The sequence below is a fragment of the Eptesicus fuscus genome, chromosome 7 (assembly GCF_027574615.1).
Source record: "Eptesicus fuscus isolate TK198812 chromosome 7, DD_ASM_mEF_20220401, whole genome shotgun sequence".
Classification (NCBI taxonomy): domain Eukaryota; kingdom Metazoa; phylum Chordata; class Mammalia; order Chiroptera; family Vespertilionidae; genus Eptesicus; species Eptesicus fuscus.
In genome coordinates, this window is record NC_072479.1 from 32,850,376 (window position 1) to 32,875,399 (window position 25,024).

Below are 25,024 nucleotides of genomic sequence, written 5' to 3' on the forward strand. Positions count from 1 at the left end.
TCATTATGGCTTCATTATAGTTACTTTTATCATTCATGTAAGGGTGTTTGTCAACAATATTCCTATTTTCACAAATTCATTCATACTTTCTTCTGGAACTTTAATATGCTCTTCTGCTTTTATTTTAAGTATTTCAATCCATTGGGATTTATGTATTTATTTATTTATTTTACAGAATGAAGTAAAATCTATCCTTTATTGTTTGTTTGCTTGTTGCCATTTGAAACAACAAATAGACCTAATTTTTTACATTCCACCTTCCCCTTCTAATTCAAAATATTACTTTATTCATTCACTAGGTTTCTCTATATTATTTACATCTATTTCCAGAGTACTATTCTCTTCTATTAATTTATGTGCCTATTCTTGATTTAATACCAAACTTTTAATTATTAGAATTTTTAAGATTTAGAAAATGTAAATTACCCCTATTACTTTTCTTCAAAATATTAATTTTTCCCCTGAGAATTTTTTCACCAAGTTGGTATTATAATTGCAATTTTCAGTGCTAATTTTAACCAGACATGGGAATAATAAAAATAATATATTATTACTAATTAATTATTTTGAATGATTTTTTAAACCTTAATGAGAAGGCACTCAATACCGGAGGAAAATGGGAAAATGAGTTTGGGTTTGAATTACAGATGATCTGTCTACCATCCTCCTTTGTTACCTCAGCTATGATATGTAGTTATAATATTTATTTTGTAGAATCCTCTTGCGGAAAACTTATATAAAAGCTTATGTTAAGCATTTAATACGTTTTCTCATATTCTTAAAACTTGAGCCCATGTTATATGTTAAAATGACTTAGCCAGATTGTTAGTAATTAATGACTTTCCCAATGGTTTTAAAGTTAGAGATGGGAAATGTTTAGCAAATTCATGCCGATGATTGTGTTCTAAAGATTTTGAATTTGGTATCATCAAACTATTTTAATGACTTTGTGGCTAGTCTTGTAACTAAGGAAGGTTTCTATTCATTGGCTACATCTGTTTATAACTAAGTCAACAACAAGTTAAATTTTTTATTCGTAGTGTTGGAACACTCCTCAAGGTCATGATGTCCTGTCAAGCAGAGATTTGCAAATCTCTTCTGCAAGTATTTGTGGCTAATTCTAGCATCTTAAAGCCCTGTAAGCTAATACCTTCTAAAAAGCACTGTGATATTTGAAATTCTACTTCCTACATTACTCAAGGGAAACAATGCACTTCACTGATCTGGCTCAGGCTGAAATTCAGATTCTATTAAAATGAATTCATTCTCTACAGGAGAAAAAACATTTCTTCGGCTTTATGACTTCTTTGCAAACACAGTGGGTAAATATATTTAATCTAAAGTCATTTGCTTATTCCGTGTGTGTGTGTGTGTGAAGGGGTGGGTGGTGGATGGACTGGGCATAGGGTTGCTGTGAGTTTACCACTTGCCTTTTAACCCAGGCTGGGAAAGTGATCTTGTTATTCCCAGACTATAGATCATAAGGGCCTATTCTCAAGTCTTAGTCACTTAGAAAGTTAGCATTTTTGTAAGATAAGCAACCTACTGATTATTTACAATCATAAGAACCAACATATTGAGTGTTTTTCCTGTTTCACTACTGGGCAAACTGATTTACATGATTATTTCATCTGATCCTCACAATAACCTTAAGAGATAGAAACCATAAATAATATGTCCAGTCACTAAAGTAGTTAGTGGGTAAATAGGGTCTCAACTCAGGGTATTTGATTAGAACCCATGTATTCTTAGCTTATTTTTTTTATTACTATACAGAGGGTATGTGTTAGTTGAATTAACAAATTGTTCTAATAACATTCTCAAAAAATATAAAATTTTACCTAACAAAATTATTTCTTATAGGACCTCCAACTCTTTAAGAGGACAGTTAAGAAAAAAGTTTCCTTCTACAAATCCATAGATATAGATGTAATATATTATTTGAAAAATTACCATAGGTTTTTAGTACTGAAATTAAGAAGAAAGCAGAAAACAACTGGATATTATCTATTTGACTCTAACAAAGAAGTAAAATGCATGAAATGTCCATTCTATTATTTTGGAACATCATTAATTTACAACATAAGTCTATCACTAACAATTATTTTTTTTGTCTTAGCCTCAGAAATCAAGAATTGGGATAATCATGTTCCTCAGTTCTTATTCTAAAGTTGTTTATTTAGTCCCATCAACCATTCTTATTCTCATTTTATCCTATAAGAAATAAGCTAGTACTGTCTATTTTATTGCTATGATGTAAATCCAGAAAATAATGCAGTGAAATCTTAATCATAAAAGATTGAAATAACACATTTAAAAATATTTCTCTAACAAATTTTTACATATTTAAGTTAAATAGTCTTTGATTCTGGACAACTAATTAGACATATTTGATTTACTTATTTTACATATACTGACATATAATAAATTCATTCAGCTAACTACATAATTGTAAACAAACATTAAATATTACATAGTAACTGTCCTTCAATCAAACTATAGTATTTATTTTCACAGAATATCACTGAGTGTGCATGAACTAGATAGTCTGGAAGAAATTTAGGTATAGATGAGTATAAAAATATAATTTCTATAACTCTTAAACTTATGATGCATCCAACCCAAGTTAACTCTCTTAAAGGGAAGACCAAAGAGCCTGTTCAGAAAGGTTATGTCATAAAAGTTTGGAGATGTAAAATATTTTTTATTTTCTACAAGGTCTTATTTGTCAACTGCTCTTAAAGTCATTTACTTATGATTTGTTTTGTTCCAGAAAGGATTTTAGGATTAAAGTTATTTGTATTTTCATCCTATTCTAATTCTTGGGAATTAGCAGATTCCATTAGATTACTACGTCCTATATCATGTTTCCTTAAATTTTTTATTTCATGTCTCAGTTATCCTCTAGTTCTAGAATATCAGAATTGGGCTCATTTCTCCCTATCCATATACTTTGTGACTTAACATTCTGTGACTGTATCCTTCTCTAAGTCCATGTCTTTTTAGACAGAAAAGTTCAGTTTTTAAGTATGAAATGTTTCTCAATATAGCTTCGAAAGGCATAACACAAAGAAAAAATTATATTTGCTTTAAAATTAAGAATATTTTAAAACTTTAGATTTTGAAAAAATATTGACAATATTTAAAAACATCACAAGTGGCACTTTTTATTTCATAATGTAAAGGGTATTAAATTAGAATATTGATAGCAGAAACATGTTCAAAAATACAACATCATATATATAGCTTTTACTAGCAGAAGTATGTTATGTTTTTTTCTTTAATTCTTAAAGCAATAGTATGTTTTGTTTTTTCTTATTGATTGAAAAACAAAGCCATTTTTAGTATGGTAAGGCACAGTTCAGCCTTATTTGTAAGACCAATCCTGGTAAGCATAAATGTACATTAACTTTATTAAATATATTTGATTCTCAATGAATATTTTGCAATGCACTTTTTATATTCCATAAGAAAACAACGCAATTCTCTTAAGGGAAACTAATGCACAAAGTTCCACGTGAACTTTCTCTTCCCATTTGAAAACTAGGTCGGTAGGAAGATGTTAGAGAGTTTTGTTACTTGGGTTCAATTACAAAGCTGAAAAACGATTAGGTCTACAGTTTCTTGCACCTGCATTAAGTGAACCTTGTGTGAACAAACTGCAAACCAGGTATGTTAACTTTAATAAAATTAACAAAGCAAAAATGCTACAATTTGGAAGCTGCTGCTAACAAAACACATTATTATAATTTAATTAATATGCAATAAAATATATTTAAGAAGTGAAAAAATGTTAAGATGCATTTTGTGGTCATGTTAAAGCATTTCACAGCTAAAACCAGAGACGGTAAGAGCACATACATGGTTTTATGTTTGGAAAGCGGTTTTTTGCTCGGTTCCAAGGCAGATCGGCATCAGTTGAAGAAAGATCCTGAAGAAATTTTGGTAATTCCTGTGGAATGAAGTCATTGCACAGTTTACATTGATTTCAAAGGTAAACAAAAAATTCCACTTAGTAAAAGATCATTCTTTTTTCTAAACCCTTTTATATTTAAATTGAAAACTCTCCTCAGAACTATAGAAACAAGGTATAAGTAACCTTAATGAATTTATGTAAACTTTCACTGAAAATATCTTGAATAAAAGTGGTCAGTTGGGCTATTGCTCTCTGGTATAATTTCTTTATACTTTGGGAAGCTCTAAGATGTGGCAACCATGTTATTATCCCTTTCTCATATTTTCTTAATGGTTTTATTATATACACATATAATATTATTTAATATTTTAATGTCTACTTAGGAGGGGAAAGGAGTCCAGTGATTTATTTTTTGTTTTTTCTCCTCAGGCAGTGTGATTTCATGCCTAGTAATTGGTACAACACTGGTCAGTTTGAAAAGATGCCAAAGGTCAATTCCTGCTCTCAGAAGGCATTGTTAAACCGAGAGTAGAATGCAAAGGTGTGATTAAGAATGATCAGACACAGATGAAGGGTCAAGGAGATCTATTATTGACATTTTGGTGAAAAATCATCTATTCATCATTAAGAAAGTTGGTGCTAAAAACATATTCATTGTTGTGTTGAGCTGAGATTTACATTTTCGAAATTTATAATTTTTCATTTTAGAAATGTCTCAACTTGCCAAATTCCTTAAAAACTACTAAAATATTTGATTTTACAATTCATTCAACATCATTATAAATAATTTATTTTAATTGAATAATTCTCCCTCCCACCTTGTTTTATATCAGAAAGAAAATCTGGACAGTCTTATGCGGATGGGTAAGTGTTAGAGCATAGGGACAGTGTAAACATCTGAATTCTGGGGTGTTGGCCTCAGAGGCTTAGAAAAAAAATTAATCAAGTGAGGAATCCTACAGCTTCCATGTGTCACAGTTTTGGGAGCATATTTGAAAGAGACCAAGAACTATGTGGGTGAGGACAGAAGAAAGGTGAACTGGAAATTACCTGAAAAGTGGTACTTTTGTAATTATTTCACATATAAATGTCCATTTATAGATTTAAATGACTCTGGCCTTGATAATCAATACACAATTACCAGGCTGATTGTTTGGATAGTAATGTTACACTTGATGGCCTCAACCATCCTCCCCACTGTTAGCTCTTTCTCCTACTGTTTCCTCTTTGCAGTGGGATCACAGTTGGGCCGTTTTGGGTCTTTATGCTTTTGCATTCATTCCCTCTCTCTGGAATACCTTTTTCCCTTCATGCACTCATTGGATTTCTGTCCGAAGTTCATCTCAAAGGTCACCTTTTTGTGAAGTCCTTCCTGACTGCTATCCTAACAGAGTTGATCCTCATTTCTTAATGAATATCTCTGTCATGATACAGTGCCTCTATAATCTTTATATACATGTCTGCAGTTATTATCATAATATGATCTTCTTTCTGGTAGGAATAATTGTCATAATAGCTAACACTTGTGCCAGCCACTATTCTTAGTATTACACATGTTCAATCATTTTAGTCTTCACAACTCAATGAGGTAGATGCTATCATTTTATAGATGAGGACATCAAAGCACAGAGAGTTTAAGTGATTTGCCCAAGGTCACTTAGATATTAAATATGGAATTGATAGAAATCAAAGTGCTAAATACAATGCCTATTATATGGTATGAGCTTATAGATATTTAAAATATAGTATGTGAATATAACTGAATTATAAGGTTTTTCCAATATATGCATCAAATATGCATTTGTTTATTAAAACATAATTTTGCTTTAACAAAATTAATACAGCATTAGGATAAAAACATTAAAAAAACCCAAATCCCTTGCATATATAGATACATTTATATAACATATACACAAAACCTATATATTTATATAAAAACACTCCAAGTTCTTAAAACCGTGATCTCCAAAAAAGCTAAACTAGAAACTATCTTAGTATAATATATGTGAAAATGTTATTGCTAATAAAACTTTTCATCTACTCAGTCATGCATAATGTAATTATGCTCGCTTCTATTCTAGTGAAATTACACTTTTGCTTCTGAAAAATTGAGAGTTCTTGCTGTGTAAATGCTAAAAAGAGTTTTATGGTACCACCGATTTTGTTAAGTCCAGACCAATATTACTTAAGAAGCATAACCAAAAAGCTGTAGGAAATACCATTAATCTTCTCACATTTTTTGTTATTATTCCCTGAGAGACTGAAATATTATAATGCTGAATCATTCAAGCCAATTGTTCAATTCTCTGTTTCATAAGTTCACACACTCTATGAATTTCATGAAAAAAAGTTTTGGTGACATTTAGAAATCTGTTTTATTTTCATAATACAAAATAACCATCTTAGTTAGGAAAGATGCTTGCAAGTCTTAAAATAACTTAATATATGATAAGACTTAAAATATGATATCTACTGTTGGTTTTAAAATAACTTCAATTTTATAGCTATATAAAATGCTAAAAGCAACAAAACTGTTCTTAACTTTTAAATAGTTTTTAGGTGACAAGTTCTTTACTTACTTTCCATAACATGAGACAGCATTATTTTCATAGTAACTTAAAAATAGGCCTTGTAAAACATAGACATTCCTTATCTATTTTTTATTTTTGGACAGTTCTAAAATAACATTATTTGTATAATCTCTGGACACATCAACTTCTGCTCTCAGGTTCTCCTATATCACAAACATAAACTAAGCAGGCAAATATAAATTGGAATTATTTAGTTTCTATATTTAAAATAATTATTTAAATATAAACTGCATTTATGGTATAACCCAAGCCCCATACTCAATCAAAAACTAATGAATACAAGTGCTATAAATTAGCGTCTACATCTGAATGAGAGAGCAGAGAAGAAAGGAGGCCAGGATGCTATCCCCGGGAGGTCTGAAGAAGTGCACCTTTTCCTGACACAGTAGGTGAATAATTCTGTTCAGGTTGCACCAGAGGCCGCCCAGTGTAACATTACTATCCAAACAATCAACCTGGTAATTGGGTATTGATTATCAAGGCCAGAGTCCTTCATGGCCTTGCATGCTTAAAGTGGACATGAAATGTGACACATGAAACGACCAGAGGTCTGGCAATGTTGTGACAACTGTTAGTAACATACCGAAAATTCTTCTTGAAACTTTAGGTTGTTGTTTGTGCAAAGCTCTTCAACATGTTGTAGGAAGGATTTCTTGCTTATCGGCCTCCAAGCAAGAAAAGGTATAAAATGGAGTCACGTTAGATTGAGTTCTTTCACTTCAGCATGGCACTGGTTAACAAGTTAAAGAACAGCAGACATTTCAAACCCCATAAACCACCCAGCTCCATAAAGTCACTCTGTCATACTTACAAAATTAACTTTTCTCCTTTAAGTGCACTTTTTTTGTATTCATGGTTCAAAATTCCTTCTATTTTTAAGTGACTTTAAGTGAATGATTTAACATTTTAATGAAGAAAGTTTTTCAAGTAAATGTAGGGGCATAAAGTTATCATTGAATCCTCAAGCACATAATACCTCTTTGTCATACAGAAAACATTTTATACATTACAAGGTTTTAGAAGATATAAAATATTGCAGTGACCTCATTCTCATAATGACATGGCTTTTAAACCCCAAGGAGTTTAAATATCCCCGTATTACTTCCCAAGCTAAAATACAGACATGCAGACTTCACCCCAGAGAGAGAGAAAGCATTTCTCCAGTTACCATGCAATTAGTCATGCTTTTATGATTTATATCCAGCTTGGAGGTTTTTCTAACAAACATACAAAAAAGGAACCATACATTATGATTCATCAAGTCAGAGAGTCTAAAGTTGATATGCAAAAAGAAGAAAAGATATTTGATAAACTTACTTGATGGATTTTCTATAACTAAGTAACCTGCAACAGAGATTGTGTTAAATGCGTTATGAGTTGAGCGTATGGCTCTTTCTAAAAGAGTTCTAGATTAAAATAAGAAAAATATAAACCAGTTATGCATAATGTGCCATGCTTTTAACTAACATGTGATCATTATTTAATATTCTATTTCATTTTTAAATGTTACATATTATTTGGACCCAAATATAGACAAATGATAATTTAGCTTCTTTCTCAATCTAAGAAGGAACTTTTCTCTGTTGTTAGGTATTTTGGGCACCACATTCAAATGGGTCACTTTTTAATATATTGCATAGTATTTAGTGGTATAAGAAAGTTAACGGGAATTTTAAAAATATTTTCTTTGTCCATAGAGAATGCTGAACCAGGAAGAATGGGTCATTGAAAACTGACATCATATTGCCTAAGGCTTGTTTCATGAATGACTTTTGATGAACATATAATCATAACAAAAATCACAATCATTTCAGTTATTTTAAACATATCTTTTGTGACAGTTCATTGGTCATATTATTTATGCTCTGAAAAAATTGAAATTATTTCTAGCAGCTAAGTAGACTATGCAACACACAAATTCAGAAATGGGTACATCTTCAGTAACAAGTTTGTCATGCATAACAAATTAGCACTGCAAAAACACAAAGGCCACAAAGTATAATGAAATAAAGTAAAACATATAACTTATAAAAAGTTTCAAATGTTAATTATTATTGGGGATAATTTTACTGTATTCATTCAATAAAGAATCTTTATAAGAGGATGCTATGTGAAGTAAAGGATGAATGGAAGGAAATACTTAGATTGAAAAACATGGCATAATGAATATTATGAAGATGGTCACAAAGGGGTGTGTTCAATGAAAAAAACATGAGTCAAAAAGAAGTATATTTCATCCTAATATAGGGATTGGTGAAAAGTACAGGGGTGGTGGAGCAAGTATTATCAAGAAGAATGATAGAATCTTGGTTAATACTGTAGGTGTCCTCAAGCAGAAGGAAACCTCGCCCAGCTTCTCAGGCTGTAACCTGGTAGAGCATCCCATTATCAAATATGGCATGACAGTGATAAAGTAGCAATGTTTAAGCAAAGTCTTGGTGGATGAGCTTGTGGGCTTTCCACGACACCTTCTAGAGATTCTAAGAAGGCAACAGAGAAATCCTGGCTCCAAATGGATATGGAGATCGCTGAATGGGCTATTATATCAGAAGAATCCTTGGTTTGGAGAGAGGAAGACAAAATCTGAAACAGAGGCCTTGGAAATCCTTCAGACATGGCAACAGTAGGAACTGAGGAAACAATTGGAAATAACTACCCCTCAGCAAAGACCATCAAGAAAAAAAGACACTATGGCCTAAACCCACACTACCCCAGACCCTTTAGATGCCTGATGCCTGAATGCTCCCATGCCATGATGTTCCTCAGAAATAGGAATGGAAAGGGAATTAGGTTGGGCAAATCCTAATTAACCGAGCTTCAGATAGAAATAAATGAGATACTTGAATTATCAAATCAATTTCCCTGTTACCAAACAAATGAAAATTTTTGAGTTGCATGGAGATCATTTTTATGGCAACAAGGAACATTTTTCAGTTTGTGATTGGTGAGATTCAAACAAACTACATCTGATTTAATTACAGGCTCATGGTCCATCTATTTAAGGACAATCAGACCGAACACATTCTCTCTTTTCTCAGAAGATCCAGGATTGCTTGAGTATCCAGGCTGGACTGGTAAAATATTTTTACTGGAATATCTAGAATCTGAAATAGAGCTAGTTTCTGGGCAGCCATCAGTAAGTCATTTAAAGAATCAGTTATGTTTAAGACATTCCCAAAAAAATGTTAAACATGAATAATCATATTAAAATATAAATAAGCAAGAAAGAGCTAAAGCAACATGTTGTTATTCATATTCTTATTCTTTTTTCATTAATATCTATTCTCATTTAGAAATTATAATTAAACAATTTTTTCCTTTCAAGTAAGTTGTTTTCAGTGAAAAATGCTACAGAAAGTTGATTTTATTTTACTATTCTTATTATATTTTTCATTTGAAATATTTCTCTAAAAATACTAAGTTTAAAACATAACTGGCTAAATATTAGACTTGAATGAATATTTGTGAGGCTTCAAATACCTGCTCTGGTTTCATTATCTTGAGCAAGTTACTTTGATCTTTCTGTGCCTCACTTTCTTAATTTGAAAAAGTGGAATGAAATTATATAAATCAAGCCCTGGCCAGTATTCTCAGTGGATAGAGCGTCAGCCTGCGAACTGAAAAGTCCCAGGTTTGATTCCAGTCAAGGGCACATGCCCGGGTTGTGGGCTCGATCCCCAGTGAGGGACTTGCAGGAGGCAGCTGATCAATGATTCTCTCTCATCATTGATGTTTCTATCTCTCTCTCCCTCTTCCTTCCTCTCTGAAATCAATAAAAAAATAGAAAAAAATTACATAAATCTAGTTCATATATGTAAAATATTCAGAAAAAAAATCCCTGGTTTTGGTAAGCAATACATAAATATTAGTTACTATCCTTAGTACAATAGTTACTTTTTCTAGTTTATTTTGTATAACTCAAGTTCATCTTACTCATTGTTTCTATAACTTATGATATAGAGAAGAATATTTTTGGTTTCTACAAGAATATTGTCTTAAATATACTCAAATATGGGTAAACTAGATTGTGCTAGATTAAGCAGCAAGATTTCCTATTTTATTTTTCCTAATCAAGGTTTCTGCATAAAGAATGGTCACAAATATCTAGACTTTCAATCCAACTCTGATTTTCCAGTTCTCAATGCAAGGTCCTAAGTGCATTTCAGTTTTCATGTAATCATCTGAAAGCATTTCTAATCATGCCCACATTTTTGACATTATTCCTTACATTTCCCCTTTAGACACTCTGTTTGAACTCCAGAAATTCTCTTGGAATTCCTCCCTCTCAGTTTGTTTCATTCCAGGTGTTTTCTCACAACCAGATTCTACTGATTCCTTAATAGCTGATTCATATGTTAACTTCCCCCTGGAATTTTCCCTCTTCTATTACAGAGAAAATAAAATCTTCCTTCTGTGAAAACAAATTTCTTAGGACAAATCACCTTCTACCTTGTATTATGGCTATTTAATTACATGCATTAAGGATGCTGCACTAAGGTCCATGTATTTTTGAAGGCAAGGTCAGGAGTAGCACTTGATTTACCACAAGTCCCTCATAACCTTATTCATAGTAGACAATGAGTAAATCATTGTTAAGTATACGATGTGGATGAATTCAGACCAAAATACACAGTAAGCTAAATACAAGTGCTCTGATTACCATGAGAGTATTTGAATTAAATCAATTTTCACTAAAATATTAAGCAATCAAGAATTCTCAGAAGGTCCTAACTCAAAGCTTTGGATAATTATGGTCACTATACTTACCAGCAAACAGTATAGAGTATAAACAAAGGTCCGATCCTGCCATCTAACACTAGAAGTTAACAGGTGCTAGATACTTTGTTAGGAAATTAGATATAGGAACAAAAAAAAAAATCGCTCTTGCCTACGTAAGTAATAAAAAATAGGTTTTAAAAAGGAAGTAAGGCCTGTTTTGGCTTTATTTTCTTTTGTATCACTCTATCTAAACCCAATCACTTTCTGCAATCTGTCCTTCACATTTGGATTTATATAATGTAAGAAACAAAGCTTTGAATAGTCTAATTCTTATGTCATTGTCCAGTCTAGGCTTATGTTACAATTCCATTTGCAATACAATTTTCAGGCCAACCTGGCGGGTCCCGGGGCCCGTTTGCTCCCCCCTGGACTTCGGCAAGATCGGCCAGAAGATGCTCTGCTGCTTCTCCCCGAGGCCCGCCAGGAAGCGAGGCCGTGGGAGCCCTAGCGGAGAAGAGCGGGGATGCAGCAGCCAGCCCGCCAAGAAGGCCCCGTCGGAGCAGGAGGTGCCCAGCACAGCGCATCGCATAGATTCAATGTGCCAGTGGGTTTCGGTGAGAGTTGGAAGCACCTCAGTGGAGAGTTCAGAAAACCGCATTTTATAAAGATAATGGGATTTGTTTGCAGAAGAAGACGTTACACTGGTTATCCACCCCCACACCAAGTCTTCACAGGGGCCCAAATGTGTGACATAAGAGCCGTGAGGGTTGTCATCCTGGCACAGGATTCGTATCACAGACCCCTGGGCTCTGCTTGAGTGTTCAAAGACCTGTTCCACCTCCGCCCAGTTTGGAAAACATTGATCAAGAGCTGTCTGCAGACGTCCATGGTTATGTTCCTCCTGGCCATGGAGATTTATCTGGGTGGACCAAGCAAGGTGTCTCCCACTCACAGTCAGAGCACATCAGGCCAATTCTCATAAAGAGAAAGGTTGGGAGCAATTTCCCGATGCGGTTGTGTCCTGGCTCAGTGAGTAGTCGAAGGGCCTGGTCTTCTTGCTCTGGGTTCCCATGCTCTGAGGGAGGGCAGTGCCATCTGGCAGCGCCACCACGTGCTGCAGACTGCCCACCCCTCCCCGCAGGCGGTGTACAGAGGGTTCTTCGGATGCAAACGTTTCTCTAAAACCAACGAGCTGCTGCAGAAGTCTGGCAAGGAGCCCATCAACTGGAAGGATCTGTGACCCTGAACTGGGAGGTGGGGTGTGTGTGTGTGTGTGTGTGTGTGTGGGGTATGCCTCTGGGCAGTTTCTAGAAGATTCTATTGAAGTATTTGTCCGTGACAAGTCGAATTTAAAAACGTCATTTTCCTAGTGATTCTGAAGCACTTTGCACATGGGGGTGAACGTTTCGGTAAAGCAGCCATGAGCCAGGCTGCCCAGGAGTGGGAGCTTTATCCAGGAAAGACTGTATGCTGTGACCAAATATCTACCACTTTGGAACCTGGCCTTGGCCTAGAATACGGTCTTGGAAGGGAGAGGAGGTCAAATTCTCTAGACTGTTCTCCTCTGTTTCCTTTATGGTTAAAAATTGGGAGAGAAGCACCTTTTTGGTGTATGTCCGCTGCTAGTGTTTTTACCCAGAGGTCAAACTTTAGCTTATAAGGCATTGGGTGTTTTTATGTAGAAAGGCTCCCTTTGCGCACCCTGGTGTTCCAGTCTGGGCCAGGTCCACTGCCCCTTTGCTCCCTTACAGAGCCCTCAGGCCCCTCCTGGAAGGACATAGGATTTTTTGGCAGCTCCCAGAAATTAGGGATCAGTTTCCTGATTGTAGCAGAGGTGAAAATTCTTAAGGAACAACCCTTGGTGTGAGCCTTCAGGTTGGCAAAGGCCAAGAGAAGTAGGTTGGGTCTTATTCCCACTGTTCCTCTGGGTGTTTCTAGGAGTAAGCAGTGGAATTTGAACAGAAAGGAAGAGAAAAGGGGATTTGTTTAAGAGAGGAAATATTTTTCTGCCAGATGTATCCCGAATTGGGTTTTGAAGGCAGTATAGTGCCAAATGCTGTTTTTTTATGGACAAATCACTTTGGGACACATTTTTCTAGAACACTGGAGAATTTTGATCTTTTAAAAACTACTTATGAGGATGCATATATTATTTAAATCCTTTTTTAAAGATGCCATCTTTGTTAGGTCTGCCCCGCCCCTCTAGATCCTGTTAGACAGACTGTTCTGCTGTTAGCTGGGTTCAAAGTTAAACCTACTGGAGTTTGGTAATAAAAGGTTGATGAAGTTAAAAAGAAATCTCCAAGTACCTCTCTGGATAGCTTAAACCTATGCCAAAATGGGCATGAATTACCTATTTCAAATAAAAATTAGATTTTTTTTTCTTGTTGTCTGTGGTATTCAGATAATAGTCTCACATTTTATGGGTATATTTTGCCCTTAAGTCTTGGCTATGGTCTAAATTTTATTTTTCTTTGAAGTTTTAAAATTTTATTTTTTAAATAAGAGAAATTAACCTGGATGATGAATATGGAAAATTAGAAAAGAAGGTGGGACATAATATGAGGGAAATATGAATTAACTTACCACTGGTGAGGTAATTAAATTCCTTTAGGAAAAAATGTTTGGTTAGATACAAATAAAAATTTACAGAAATTGATGTGCATGAAAGTTAATGTTATTTCAGGAGAGCTATTTTCAAAACAAGTGCTCTGTGGTGACCTTCAAAGAAACTCATACAGAACACTTATTTTTATTAACATTTTTTAAAACTTCTAAAATTCTTAAACGGAGAGCATTTTACTGGTAGGGTACTCTTGTTTTATTCACTTACTATATAGGGTGTCCCAAAAAAGTAGATACAATTTTGAATAATTATAAAGGCAGTGTTTATTAAAATACATTTCATTTTCAAAATTGAGCAATCAGCTGTTAAAATGTGTGTACATTTTTGGCAACTCCCTGTATTTAAGGTTATTGTCAAGTCATATTCAGCTCCTTAGTATATAGATCAGTTGGGTAATTGTCCAGATTTCAATAAGATAACCGACCATGTTCCAATATAAAAGGCTAAACAGTGCTATTACATGAATCTTAGCTATCTTAATTCCTATGGCCTTTTGCTGAAAAGAGTATTATTTCACGGCTGGGCTCATTTTTAAAAAGTCTATCAAAAACTTAAATTCCACTCAGATTACTCTTGATAGATCCAGAGAGGAACCATTTATTTATGTTGGCAGTGGTGATTGAAGACCTTATTGTCACAGAGACTCGGCTTTCCCTCAAGGTCAATGAGTTGAAATCTATAGGGAATTAAAATATAGTCCAAGTAGAGAGCCATAGATGATAGCATATAGATGAGCAGCTTAAATCAGCATTACCAGTAGCTTAGGGCAAATTAAGAAACGTTGTGTTTTCTACTAACCAGTTAAGTTAGGCAAAAAAGAAAAGAACCTCAAAGTCTATTGCTTTGATATAAAAATATGAAATTTGTACACACTCATTTGTACTTCATCTTAAAATAAAAATTTGTGAACAATTCTACCTCTCTGGTAAAATGTATTAATTAATCTTTCCAAGTTTTGCAAAATGGTGAGTGTGAGTTTTTAATTGCTCCGACACTTACATTTACTTCTAAATGATATTCTATCACTTATCCAAAACATTGTAATGCTGTCAAAGGTGTCTTAAGTTTAGTTCTTCCTCTTGTTTTTATTTGTCTCACTTAAATGGCAGCCTTTCAGATCCTTCTTCATTTTTTATAAAATCATCAATAACTTTTCTGTGGTCTTCAATATAAATTAAGAATATTATCCTAACCATTGGCTGGTACTATAGAGCTGATGCTAAAACTTCATTTTATAAGGTAAATATACAACCCGAGTAAGTCAGTAATGTATGTTTTTCTTATTTAATTAGAAAAACAATCAATTAGTAAGTGATATCCAAGTACTCTCCAAATATGGCTCCTTACATCTGTAAGGACAAACAGGTTGAAAAGGAACTCAGCTATTTGAAGGGCAGCTCTTTGGGGGCTGCCTTCCTTTTTTCATCACAGTATTTCCAGTGCCTAGAACAGTGCCATGCACGTGATAGGTGCCCAATTGTCGCTTATTTTATTCAAGCAACGAGAAATGGACTTTAAGATAGATAGGGGAAAGCAACATTCTTGCTGATGTCAAAGAGCTGAAATAAGATTCCCAGGGTGCAGGAGTTATATTTTCCTCATTACTAAGCCTCTCCACATTAGCACATTTGAAAACAAATTCTTGACAGTTGGTGTATTTTGTCAACCATGTATTCTAAATTAAAACCATGGGCATAAGCTTAGCTACCCCAGGGACAATGGGGCTGAAGCAGTAGATAGAGAGGATGAAGAGCCTGCTGACAGCTGTGTGAAAAGATGGGCAAAGTTCTCAGTGAGGACTTAATGAAGAGGAAGCTGATGACATAACACCATCTAAAAGGAAGCACTTGCAGCCTGAACTATTAGCTATGGAGGCAGATAAGCACTGAAGTTCCTCTGGAAGGAGTTGGAAGGCATCCTCAGAAAACTAAATTTCGAAGAAGACCACATCTACTTTAACAAATACAATTTGTGTAGAGGTGCTCTATAAAGATTTTCCTTAACCCAAACTATTATATTTAGTTCTGACTGAGCAGGAAACTATGCAGGACACTAGGAGAAAAAAAAATGGTGAAAGGGGAGAGACAGTGAGGATTCTATGAAAAAGGGAACATTTTTTTCCTAATGGCATAAAGCAAAAGGATTATGTTTAATGATGATGAAGAAAGACACTCAGCAGAATTGCTCAAACAGAACATTTGTGTGTCTGGAATGATGACAGGTCAGCTTCGAGTGCTGGTTAGAGATGGATCTTTTATGTGTGACATGATCACTTAAATCTTTAGCTCAAGAGTGTCTTACTTTGACAAATGTTTGAATCTGATCAAGCAGGTCCTTTGAGGAAAAGGTATTTTCATAAAACTATTTTAATTCTGTAAATGGAAACTTGATAATTAGTTAATAAACAGTAAAACAAGATTAATTATGATTCCAAAATGCTAAATGTGATTAGAATAGAAATAGGCCTGGTCTCCTCTGTTTCATCATGCCGAGTACTATTCATGATCAATAAGAATGCTGGGAGCATTGGCCCCATCCAGCACTGTGGCTCATGGAGACTGATTCCTCTGTAGTAGATTTGAGATTTTGAAATCAAATGCATTTTCATTCTCTGCTTCCATTTATATATTTTGCAGGAATTAACTGATTATCTCTGAGGCATTCAATCAATTGCTGGGGTCCAGTATAATGCTGATATTTTGCTTTCAGAATATAGTAATTTTTGTGCTAATATATAAGTGACATTTCTGAGCAACAGAGGAGTGCCTGAAAATATGCACAGGTGGCCATCCAGTGGTCCGGACAAAATTAAAGATTCCATGAAATGTGCTACACTGTGTGCCCCGGTGTCAGGGAACAGGACATGGCAGCGTCTTGGTCCTTACAGATTACCACCTGCAGTAGTCGAAATGGGCTTGTGTGGAGTGTAAACCCAGCCTCCACTTGTCAGATGGCAAATTCAGCTCTTGTGCCATGATTAAAATAGGACAAGAAGTATGTGAAGAAATCTAGGTGAACACTTGTTTTTCAAAGCTAACACAACATGAGAACACAGCAAATTCTTAGACATGCACATTATGAATCAATGTGCATTTTGATAAGATTAACTTTACCATATCAATAGCATGCAGTATTATAGAGGACACGTTGTAAGTAGAAAGCATGGGGGATGGCTTTGAGAAAAATTGCAATTTAGACAACAAAGCACTCAATGATATTTTAAAATACAGAGCACACCACCTGACAAGATTAAAATAGTCACAGCAGAGCTCTGCATCACCACAGTAACTTACTGGATGACAAAAATCTCCTTGCGTCTAAAGAAAAATGAAGAGTATCTGGAAGTAAAGATTCATTAATTATTGAGTATACAAACACTGAATTACTTTTGATTTTCTACTATAAGGACATGTGCATTAAATATTTTAAGTTTTATTCTACTTCAGGATATTTCTTATTCTGAATTCATACATTTGTCAGACATTTCTTATTTGGATTCTCATATTTTTGCCATTGCTTATAAAATAGTTTAAAACAGAAGTAAAATTAACAACCAGAATCTGCCAAAAAACTGATGGCAATTAAAATGCTAACTGTTTTACATAAAATTTCCTGTGTCAGTCAAATACTATGTATTCTTATGAAAGCCACAGTAAAGATTGCACTACTAAAGATTTTCCAGTTTCTGCATATTTGAACTTATATTTAAATGCCATCATTCCTTTGTCCCATATCAAAAATTCAAAAGGAGGAGTGCTTTCCTTAGAATTGGTCCCTGATAGAAAATGCTGCTTGAAGAAGGAAACCATGAGCCCTTGTGTATTTGAGAGGGTTAATACTGATCTCATCTAGTATGCCTCAGAGTTAAATACACACTGTGCACACACACACACACACACACACACACACACACACACACAAATATAGGTGTATTTTGATATCTCAGAATCAAACAGACCTGGGCTATCACCATGCCTGTCTTATTTACTAGATGTATGACCTTGAACAATTACTTAAAATCTCTAAGTATCTTTTGTTTTTCATTTGTGAACCAAGGATAAGAGTACCTACAACAAAGACTGAAAGTTATTTGTAAACTTGACATACAGAATTTAATACATAGTAATTGCTCATAAACAGTAGCAGTTATTATGTTACCAATCCCTCCATGAAAGTAGATTAGGGTAATTTTAATTTTACAAATATTATAAATAACAATAATAACAAAACCAAATGTATTTTGATTTATAGTTTATAAAGCACATTCATAGGATTCTTTCAAATGGTAAGCTTCCTGAGGACATAGCTATAAGTTGAACAAGAATTCAACATGCAAACATCTAAAGTTATTGAAGAAGGAAAGATACTCTTAAACTAGCAATTCAACTGTTTGCTTCATTTTGTTGAAAAATTTAATTCCATTTATTATTACAGAATTTGGCCTTGAGTCTTAAAATAATGTACCATTACATTCACTCAACTATAGTAGGCAAGATCATTGGTATGGAATGATACACAAAATTTCTGGGGGGAAAATTGTGGCTAAGAAGAAATTGAGTGTCTGTCAAGTAAGAATATTAGAAACATTGATTAATGTTATTCTGCTATTTTTTTCTGATTTAGTCACAATAGCAACCAAACTTCTGTAACTTAAGTGTGAAAAGGAGGTGAAAATAAGCCCTTTTAGAAAATAGAACCTTTACCTTGTGTTATTTAATTTTTGTCATACCTCTTTGGGAAGGCAGTCAGTGTTGCACTTAAATTAGCTTAAAAAACAATCCACAGGGCCAATCTCACAATCTTAAAGAGACAGGTCTCTGTTTTACCTGTGCATGTATTGCTGACCTTGCCAATATTTTTACCTAGGAACCTTTCTCACTTCAATGAGTTAAGTGGTATGCTTTGAAGGAGTTATCACAAAATGTTGCTTTGTTCATTTGTTTATCATATAATAGGATCATTTGTTAACCTGGTAAATGTGTAATGGATGAGCCAAAAATATTAAATGTTCTTCCTAAAAATGTGGCTTGTATTGTCAAAACTTAAAAATAAAACGTGCATATTGAAATGACATAATTATCATTCCATATAAGAATTTGAAATGTTATGTTGGTGTACCCTGACTGTTCTCATGGAGTTATAGTATATTAAATCTTTGAGTTTTATTCTCCTTCAAGAAGAAAAAGTATAAAGCGAGATAATTCTTCAGATCTTTTGTGAAACAAGGTAAAATATAAATTAAAAAATAAGAATTTACATATATAACCATTACAGTATAAAGCTTAAAATGTAAGTAATAAATAGATAACATAAAATAGTTAATTTTTAACTATAAAATCCTTTAAAGGATTTAGTACCGAGCATCACAATGCTTTTTTCTTTTTCTTTTTTTTTCTTTTTTTTAAATATATTTTATTGATTTTTTACAGAGAGGAAGAGAGAGGGATAGAGAGTTAGAAACATCGATGAGAGAGAAACATCGATCAGCTGCCTCCTGCACACCCCCTACTGGGGATGTGCCCGCAACCAAGGTACATGCCCTTGACCGGAATCGAACCCGGGACCCTTCAGTCCGCAGGCCAACGCTCTATCCACTGAGCCAAACCGGCCAGGGCCACAATGCTTTTTTCTTATCTAGATAACTCCCTATAATTAATATTTTAATGATTGGTTAGATATTCTCCTTTATTATTTCTTTTATGGACATGTGGAGACATATAGCCCTGAGGAAAATTGCCAGTTAGCAAGAAGAAATTGAGCAGGTTCTATGGAAAAGAACATGCTTGAGCACAAGTAAGAAAGAGCATATGGGTGGACTTAAAGGAAATTACCTAAGTTCTTTCCTGCAAATGACAAAGACATACAGCATAAATTACTCAACATTTTGGAAGCGAACTCAAGCTCCTTGATTCTTCACTTCTAGAACCTACTGGTACTATCCGCCATCGGTCTCCGTGGCTCTACCCTCATCAGACCTGTATGGCTTTGAATAGGTTTAGATTTTCAGCACCTAATCATGGATTCTCCTCTGTTACTATTTTTCTAGTCTTACTGTCTAATGTATTAGTGACTTTATTAACATGAACAATTTCAACAAATAGTAAAGCTAGAGACAGATCTCTGTAATGAAGAGTTAATACCCAAACCACTAGATGGCTATTTTAACAAATTTCTATAATAAATCAAGCAAAGCATATTATTATATGCCATTGGAATTACAAACAGAATGTTTTACAGTCACAAATACTAGAATCATAACAAACAAATGGGAAAGTAAAAAGCATGGACACTAAAGTTTCCAAGTTTGCTATTACTAGGGGTAATATATACTAATTTTCTATGTGTAAAAGTAAATAAAACATTTAAAATATATTTGAAAGACACTTCTACATCCTTTTATAAATAAAGTGACATATAAATAAATGTGAAAATAAGAAAAAAAAATAACCAGGAGTCAAGGTTAAATAAGGCAGTCCCTGAATTATAAACACTGAATAATAAACAATCTGTAACTCCTCACCCACTTTTTCTATTAATTGCTATGACAGTAATTGTTAAAAAATAAACAAACAAAAATACAACAACAACAACAAAAAGCAAACTCCTACCTTTTTATAATGGCTGTGTTCTGAAGTGGAGGAAGTTTCAAACTGTACAAACATGTAGAGTTTAGGGGATCTGACCTCATCAAAGCCTCAAGTTTGCCTAGAAATGGTAACCTCCTTAATAAAGAATACTTCCTCTGACACTGACACTGACTGGCTTTACCCACCCCCCACACACACTTTATTATTTGATATCTGTTAGATATCAAATAATAGACCTACTTCCTAAGGACTTTTGGAGAATTAATGAAAAATATCTTTTTAAAAATTCCCTAAAAGTTAGTGCTTAGCAGTTCACATTTTAGTATGAACAGATTAAAACAAATAAAATGAATTGCACTGAGAGACTTGAAGTTTTATCACTTGCACACCTTGGGGTGTGGAAGAAACAGACTGGGGCCCCAGGCCTGTGAGGAGGCAAAAAGCCTTGAGAAAGGAGTACAGAAAGGCATTTGCAAAAATACTACTGAAATTCAGTTGGCCCACAGAGAAAACGACTAGACACTTCCTTTCACTATGCAGTATGACCCTTCAAGGACTGGGAGACACAGCTTCCTACCACTACTGCTCTATTGTTCCCATGATGTGGTTTCACTTTGGCAGGTTACCTGGGGAATCTACTGATCTTCCACACACAACATTTCTCAGGTTGAAAACTATGCCTTGAGTAATATATAGCTATCTTACACATAGTCTTTGGAGTAATATCGATTTCAGGTGGGAATGGTCTGCACTAGAATATTAAATAGAAAGAAGTTTGCAAAGCCAACAAGCCAAATTTCCTTGTAATTTAGTGATAATACTAAATAATTTCCATTCTGTAGCATTTGGAAGGCCCCTGCTCATCAGGTGACACTTCGCTCTATAGCACATTGTAGGTATCTTAGACAGGCTGGAAATATTCATACAAAGTCGATCTATATGTAATACCTTAATCAATAAAGAAATTTTAAAAAATAAAAAAAATAAATAAAAAAGTTGATCTATTAGGCAAAGGGCAAACTTTGTAAACAATAGCTATAAGTGATTGATTCCTTAATAAATTCCAGATCTTTGATGTCATATTTTCATAGTTAATACTTTTTAAAAGTACAACTGAGTTGTTTTGTAACAATTGCCTTGTATTTATATAAGCATCACAAAATATTGACTCTTAAAAGAATCTAAACTTGTTAAGACAGCCTGATGATAGTTTTTATTGAGAATTTGATAAATTATCTTAATAGACAAAAGTTTTTTAAATGTGCCAACATTCTGAATAATATGTAATGATTTTAAAAGAATTAAAAATTACCTATTCTTTAAAATTAAGCACTTTACTATTTCCAATACATATTATTGATACATATTTAGTACACACATATTTATTTTTCCTTCCAAAGGTAATTTTTACTTTACATTTAATTTTTAAATACTAAGCAATTTAAAAAATAAGGTTTCAATATACAATTTATAATTTTAATGTAATTTCATACTAAAATAAAGAATTATAAAAAGGCTTTTATAAAAATAAACAATATCAAGTAGTTACAAATTTAACTATTTTAAACTTGTGATTAAAAATGTGGACACCTCCAGGAAATCTGATTTTTTTAAAAATCTATCATATGAAGCGAGTTATTAAACAACATAACTTTAAAGGTTTAATGTGTAAAGATATTTGTCTCAGAAAAAAAAAAAAAGCTTGGTTGAAAACACTGTAGTCCGAGGTTCATATTGAACTCTAAGTATTAAGAAGATTAAGTGATTCTCCGAACATCAGTGAGAAGTGTGCAGAAGATGGAGGTCACCCTTTGAAAGAAGATCTCTGTGACCTGTATAAATAGGAGCCCCACAAACACTTCCAACAAGCATAGGTCAGAATAGGGTCATGGCTCCAGGCCCTCTGGACCACTGTTCGCCCAGAGGAGTGTGCTCACCGCGTTAATCTCTCGTCCTTCAGTTCCAGGTCTGCCACTGTGATTAGCTGGTCCAGCTTGAATTTAGTGTCAATAATTTCTGCATCTCGTGGAGAGTATGTGCCGCCTTCTTTCTGCTTCTGACGAATCCTAAAATCCATGCAGCAACGTCCAAGAAGGGGATATCACAGAAAACATTAGACATGAGTCAAATAATTTCTTCGTTGGGATCACTTCTCTGACTATACTGAAAATATATAGCTACTCAATATCTTTTTCAGTTTTAATTCCATAGCACCTATTTTAATAAATATTTTTAACATGTTAATTTCTTGAATTTTCAAATTTTAATGAGAATTAGTTGATCAAGGCCTGAGCCATGGGCATATTTAAAATATAGAGCAAATGAGGCTGATTCTGTGAGCTTTCATTCCTCCCCTCCAATTGCCTAATAGATTTCTCACAAATAAAAAACATGCCAAAGTGAAAATAGCTTAATGATATCAGCACCACTGCTAAAAGGCAATGCTCTGTTGTTTTAATTATTTTAAATATTTTAATTAAATCTGTCAGTTATAAATTATTCAAAAATACAGAGAAAGCCTGGCATCATCTTCTTTTGTGTTATCATTTTATGGTTTCTGAGCCCTAAATCCACTCTTCTTTGCCCTGGTTTGTAATATTAGAGCTAGATACTGTAACATTTCTCTTTTGCCTGCTAGCGAGATGTTAAACTTTGTCGACAGAGGACACTGGAGTGACCCTGCAAGGCTACAGGGATGGGAGACACTTCCCTTGGGGGTTCATGCTGCAATATTTTTATTCATGTGGGCGCCCAGCAGCCCACTTGCATGAGCTCTGGCTGCCTCTTAAGTGCAGGCTCTTCCCACAGGTGAATGGTAACAAGTAGCTTCAGCTGAATATCCAGATATTCAGCAAGAGTTTGCTTCTACAGACCAATTCAGCCTGCCTACCCTCCAAAAGCAATGGGTAGCTTCTAAAGAACAGCTCCAGCCCCTTCCCTCTGTCATATTTCCTTGCCCACCGATAGGCAATAGGCTGCATGTGCTTGTGGTAGCCACTCCTTGTTAGCCTGGGGCCTTTTCTAGTTCTTAGTTCCTTTTTTTGTCCTCTCTCCCTCATCCTAGAGAGGGCATCTCCTTTGCTGCACTGACACGTTCTAGATCCCTTAGATTCTTTACCTTGTAGTAGTTAAGTATTTCTACTAGTTAACAGTTCCTTTTATTAGATATTTCCCATTCAGGTCACTGATGTGGCTTGTCTCCCTATTGGACTGTGACAGAATAGTGCTCACAAAGCACAAATAATTCTTACCTTGCAAATGCAAAAATAGCTGTTCCAAGAAGAATGATTGAAAGGATACACAAAGTGACTGAAAGGATAATCTCCACAGTTCTTTCTGAAAGTCCTTCACCTGAAGAGGACGAAGTATAACATTATCATTAGTTATTATTATTATTAAATACTATCTTGGATCTCAAAACACAGAAAAATATTTTCTTAGAATATTGCTCAAGAATACTAATAAAATTTACAAATTTGTGTGCTCATCTTATTCTCCTAAATCTTATAAGTTTGGGGCTTAATCCTTGGACTTCATTTTTTTATCTAAACTCACTCCCTTGGTGAGCTTACCCAGCCTCATGGCTTTAATCTTCATCTATATGATGTTGACTATTAATTGTTACCTAGTGAACTTACTTGTATAACCAATTGCCTCCTAGAAGTGTAATTAAAATAAAAAATAAAAATTTCCAAAGCTAATCTCCTGTACTTCCCTTATTTCAAGTGCATCCTTCTGCCTCTAGTTGATGGCAACTTCACTGTTCCAGTTGTTCAGGCCCAAAACCTTACAGTCATACCTGACTCTCTCTTAGAACAAATGCAAAATCTTTGAGGAAATCCTGTTAACTTTATCTTCAAGTTATATACTCTTTTCATTAAAAGAAACTAGAAAACTTGGGTGATAATTCCAAAGTGGTAGTAAGGAACAAAAGGAATTCACATATCTTATGGGGTAAGAACGCTGAGAAGCTTTCAAAGACTAATGATATAAGAACAAAAGATCCTCTTGAAGAGATTCCTACTGGCCAAAGAAGAAACAATTTAAACTTTATAATAAATAGAAACTGAAATTGATTGAAAGAGTCAACATATAAAAAAATCCATACATTCAAATATTATTGAAACTAATAAGCTATGGGAGGAATAATAAAATTAGATACACAATATTACATTCCTAATGAAATAAGTGATTCAGGTAACCATCATAAGTGCATCTCTAAATGATGAGTTAGGTTGATAGGAAATTGGATATTTATAGAATCAAAAATATACCCCACAGATTATCTTATGGTTATAATAAAGGAAAAAACTACTTTCTAATAAAGGATTATGCTGTCACTACTACTAAACTTGCTGATCAATTAAAGTTCATTGAAAATGTGGCAACAAGATATTATACACCTTCTGATGTGAGGTATTTTGATCTAGGCAGCAACACTTTTAACATATCCCTGCCAAAATCATTAATTGTGAATATTCAAACCTTTATATCTAATTTCTAACTTATAAGAAAATATTAAAGGAGGAAAAAGTTAATCCTACCAAGCAAAAGTAATCTGGAAAATTCAGAATATGGGACCTCC

General features: G+C 34.1%; 1 protein-coding gene and 1 pseudogene across 1 annotated transcript in view; one reads left to right on the plus strand and one right to left on the minus strand.

Moving 5' to 3' along the window:
* Positions 1-25,024, minus strand: part of PTPRQ (protein tyrosine phosphatase receptor type Q) — a 210,728-nt gene that overhangs the window by 16,592 nt on the left and 169,112 nt on the right. Inside the window, exons 34-38 of the mRNA XM_054719730.1 lie at positions 23,691-23,790; positions 22,377-22,505; positions 7,825-7,851; positions 7,091-7,172; positions 3,862-3,952 (exon numbers count right to left, since the gene is read on the minus strand). Of these exons, the coding sequence (XP_054575705.1) occupies positions 3,862-3,952; positions 7,091-7,172; positions 7,825-7,851; positions 22,377-22,505; positions 23,691-23,790 (429 nt within the window). The remainder of the gene's footprint in view (positions 1-3,861; positions 3,953-7,090; positions 7,173-7,824; positions 7,852-22,376; positions 22,506-23,690; positions 23,791-25,024) is intronic.
* On the plus strand, positions 11,750-12,466 carry LOC103288104 (uracil-DNA glycosylase-like; annotated as a pseudogene).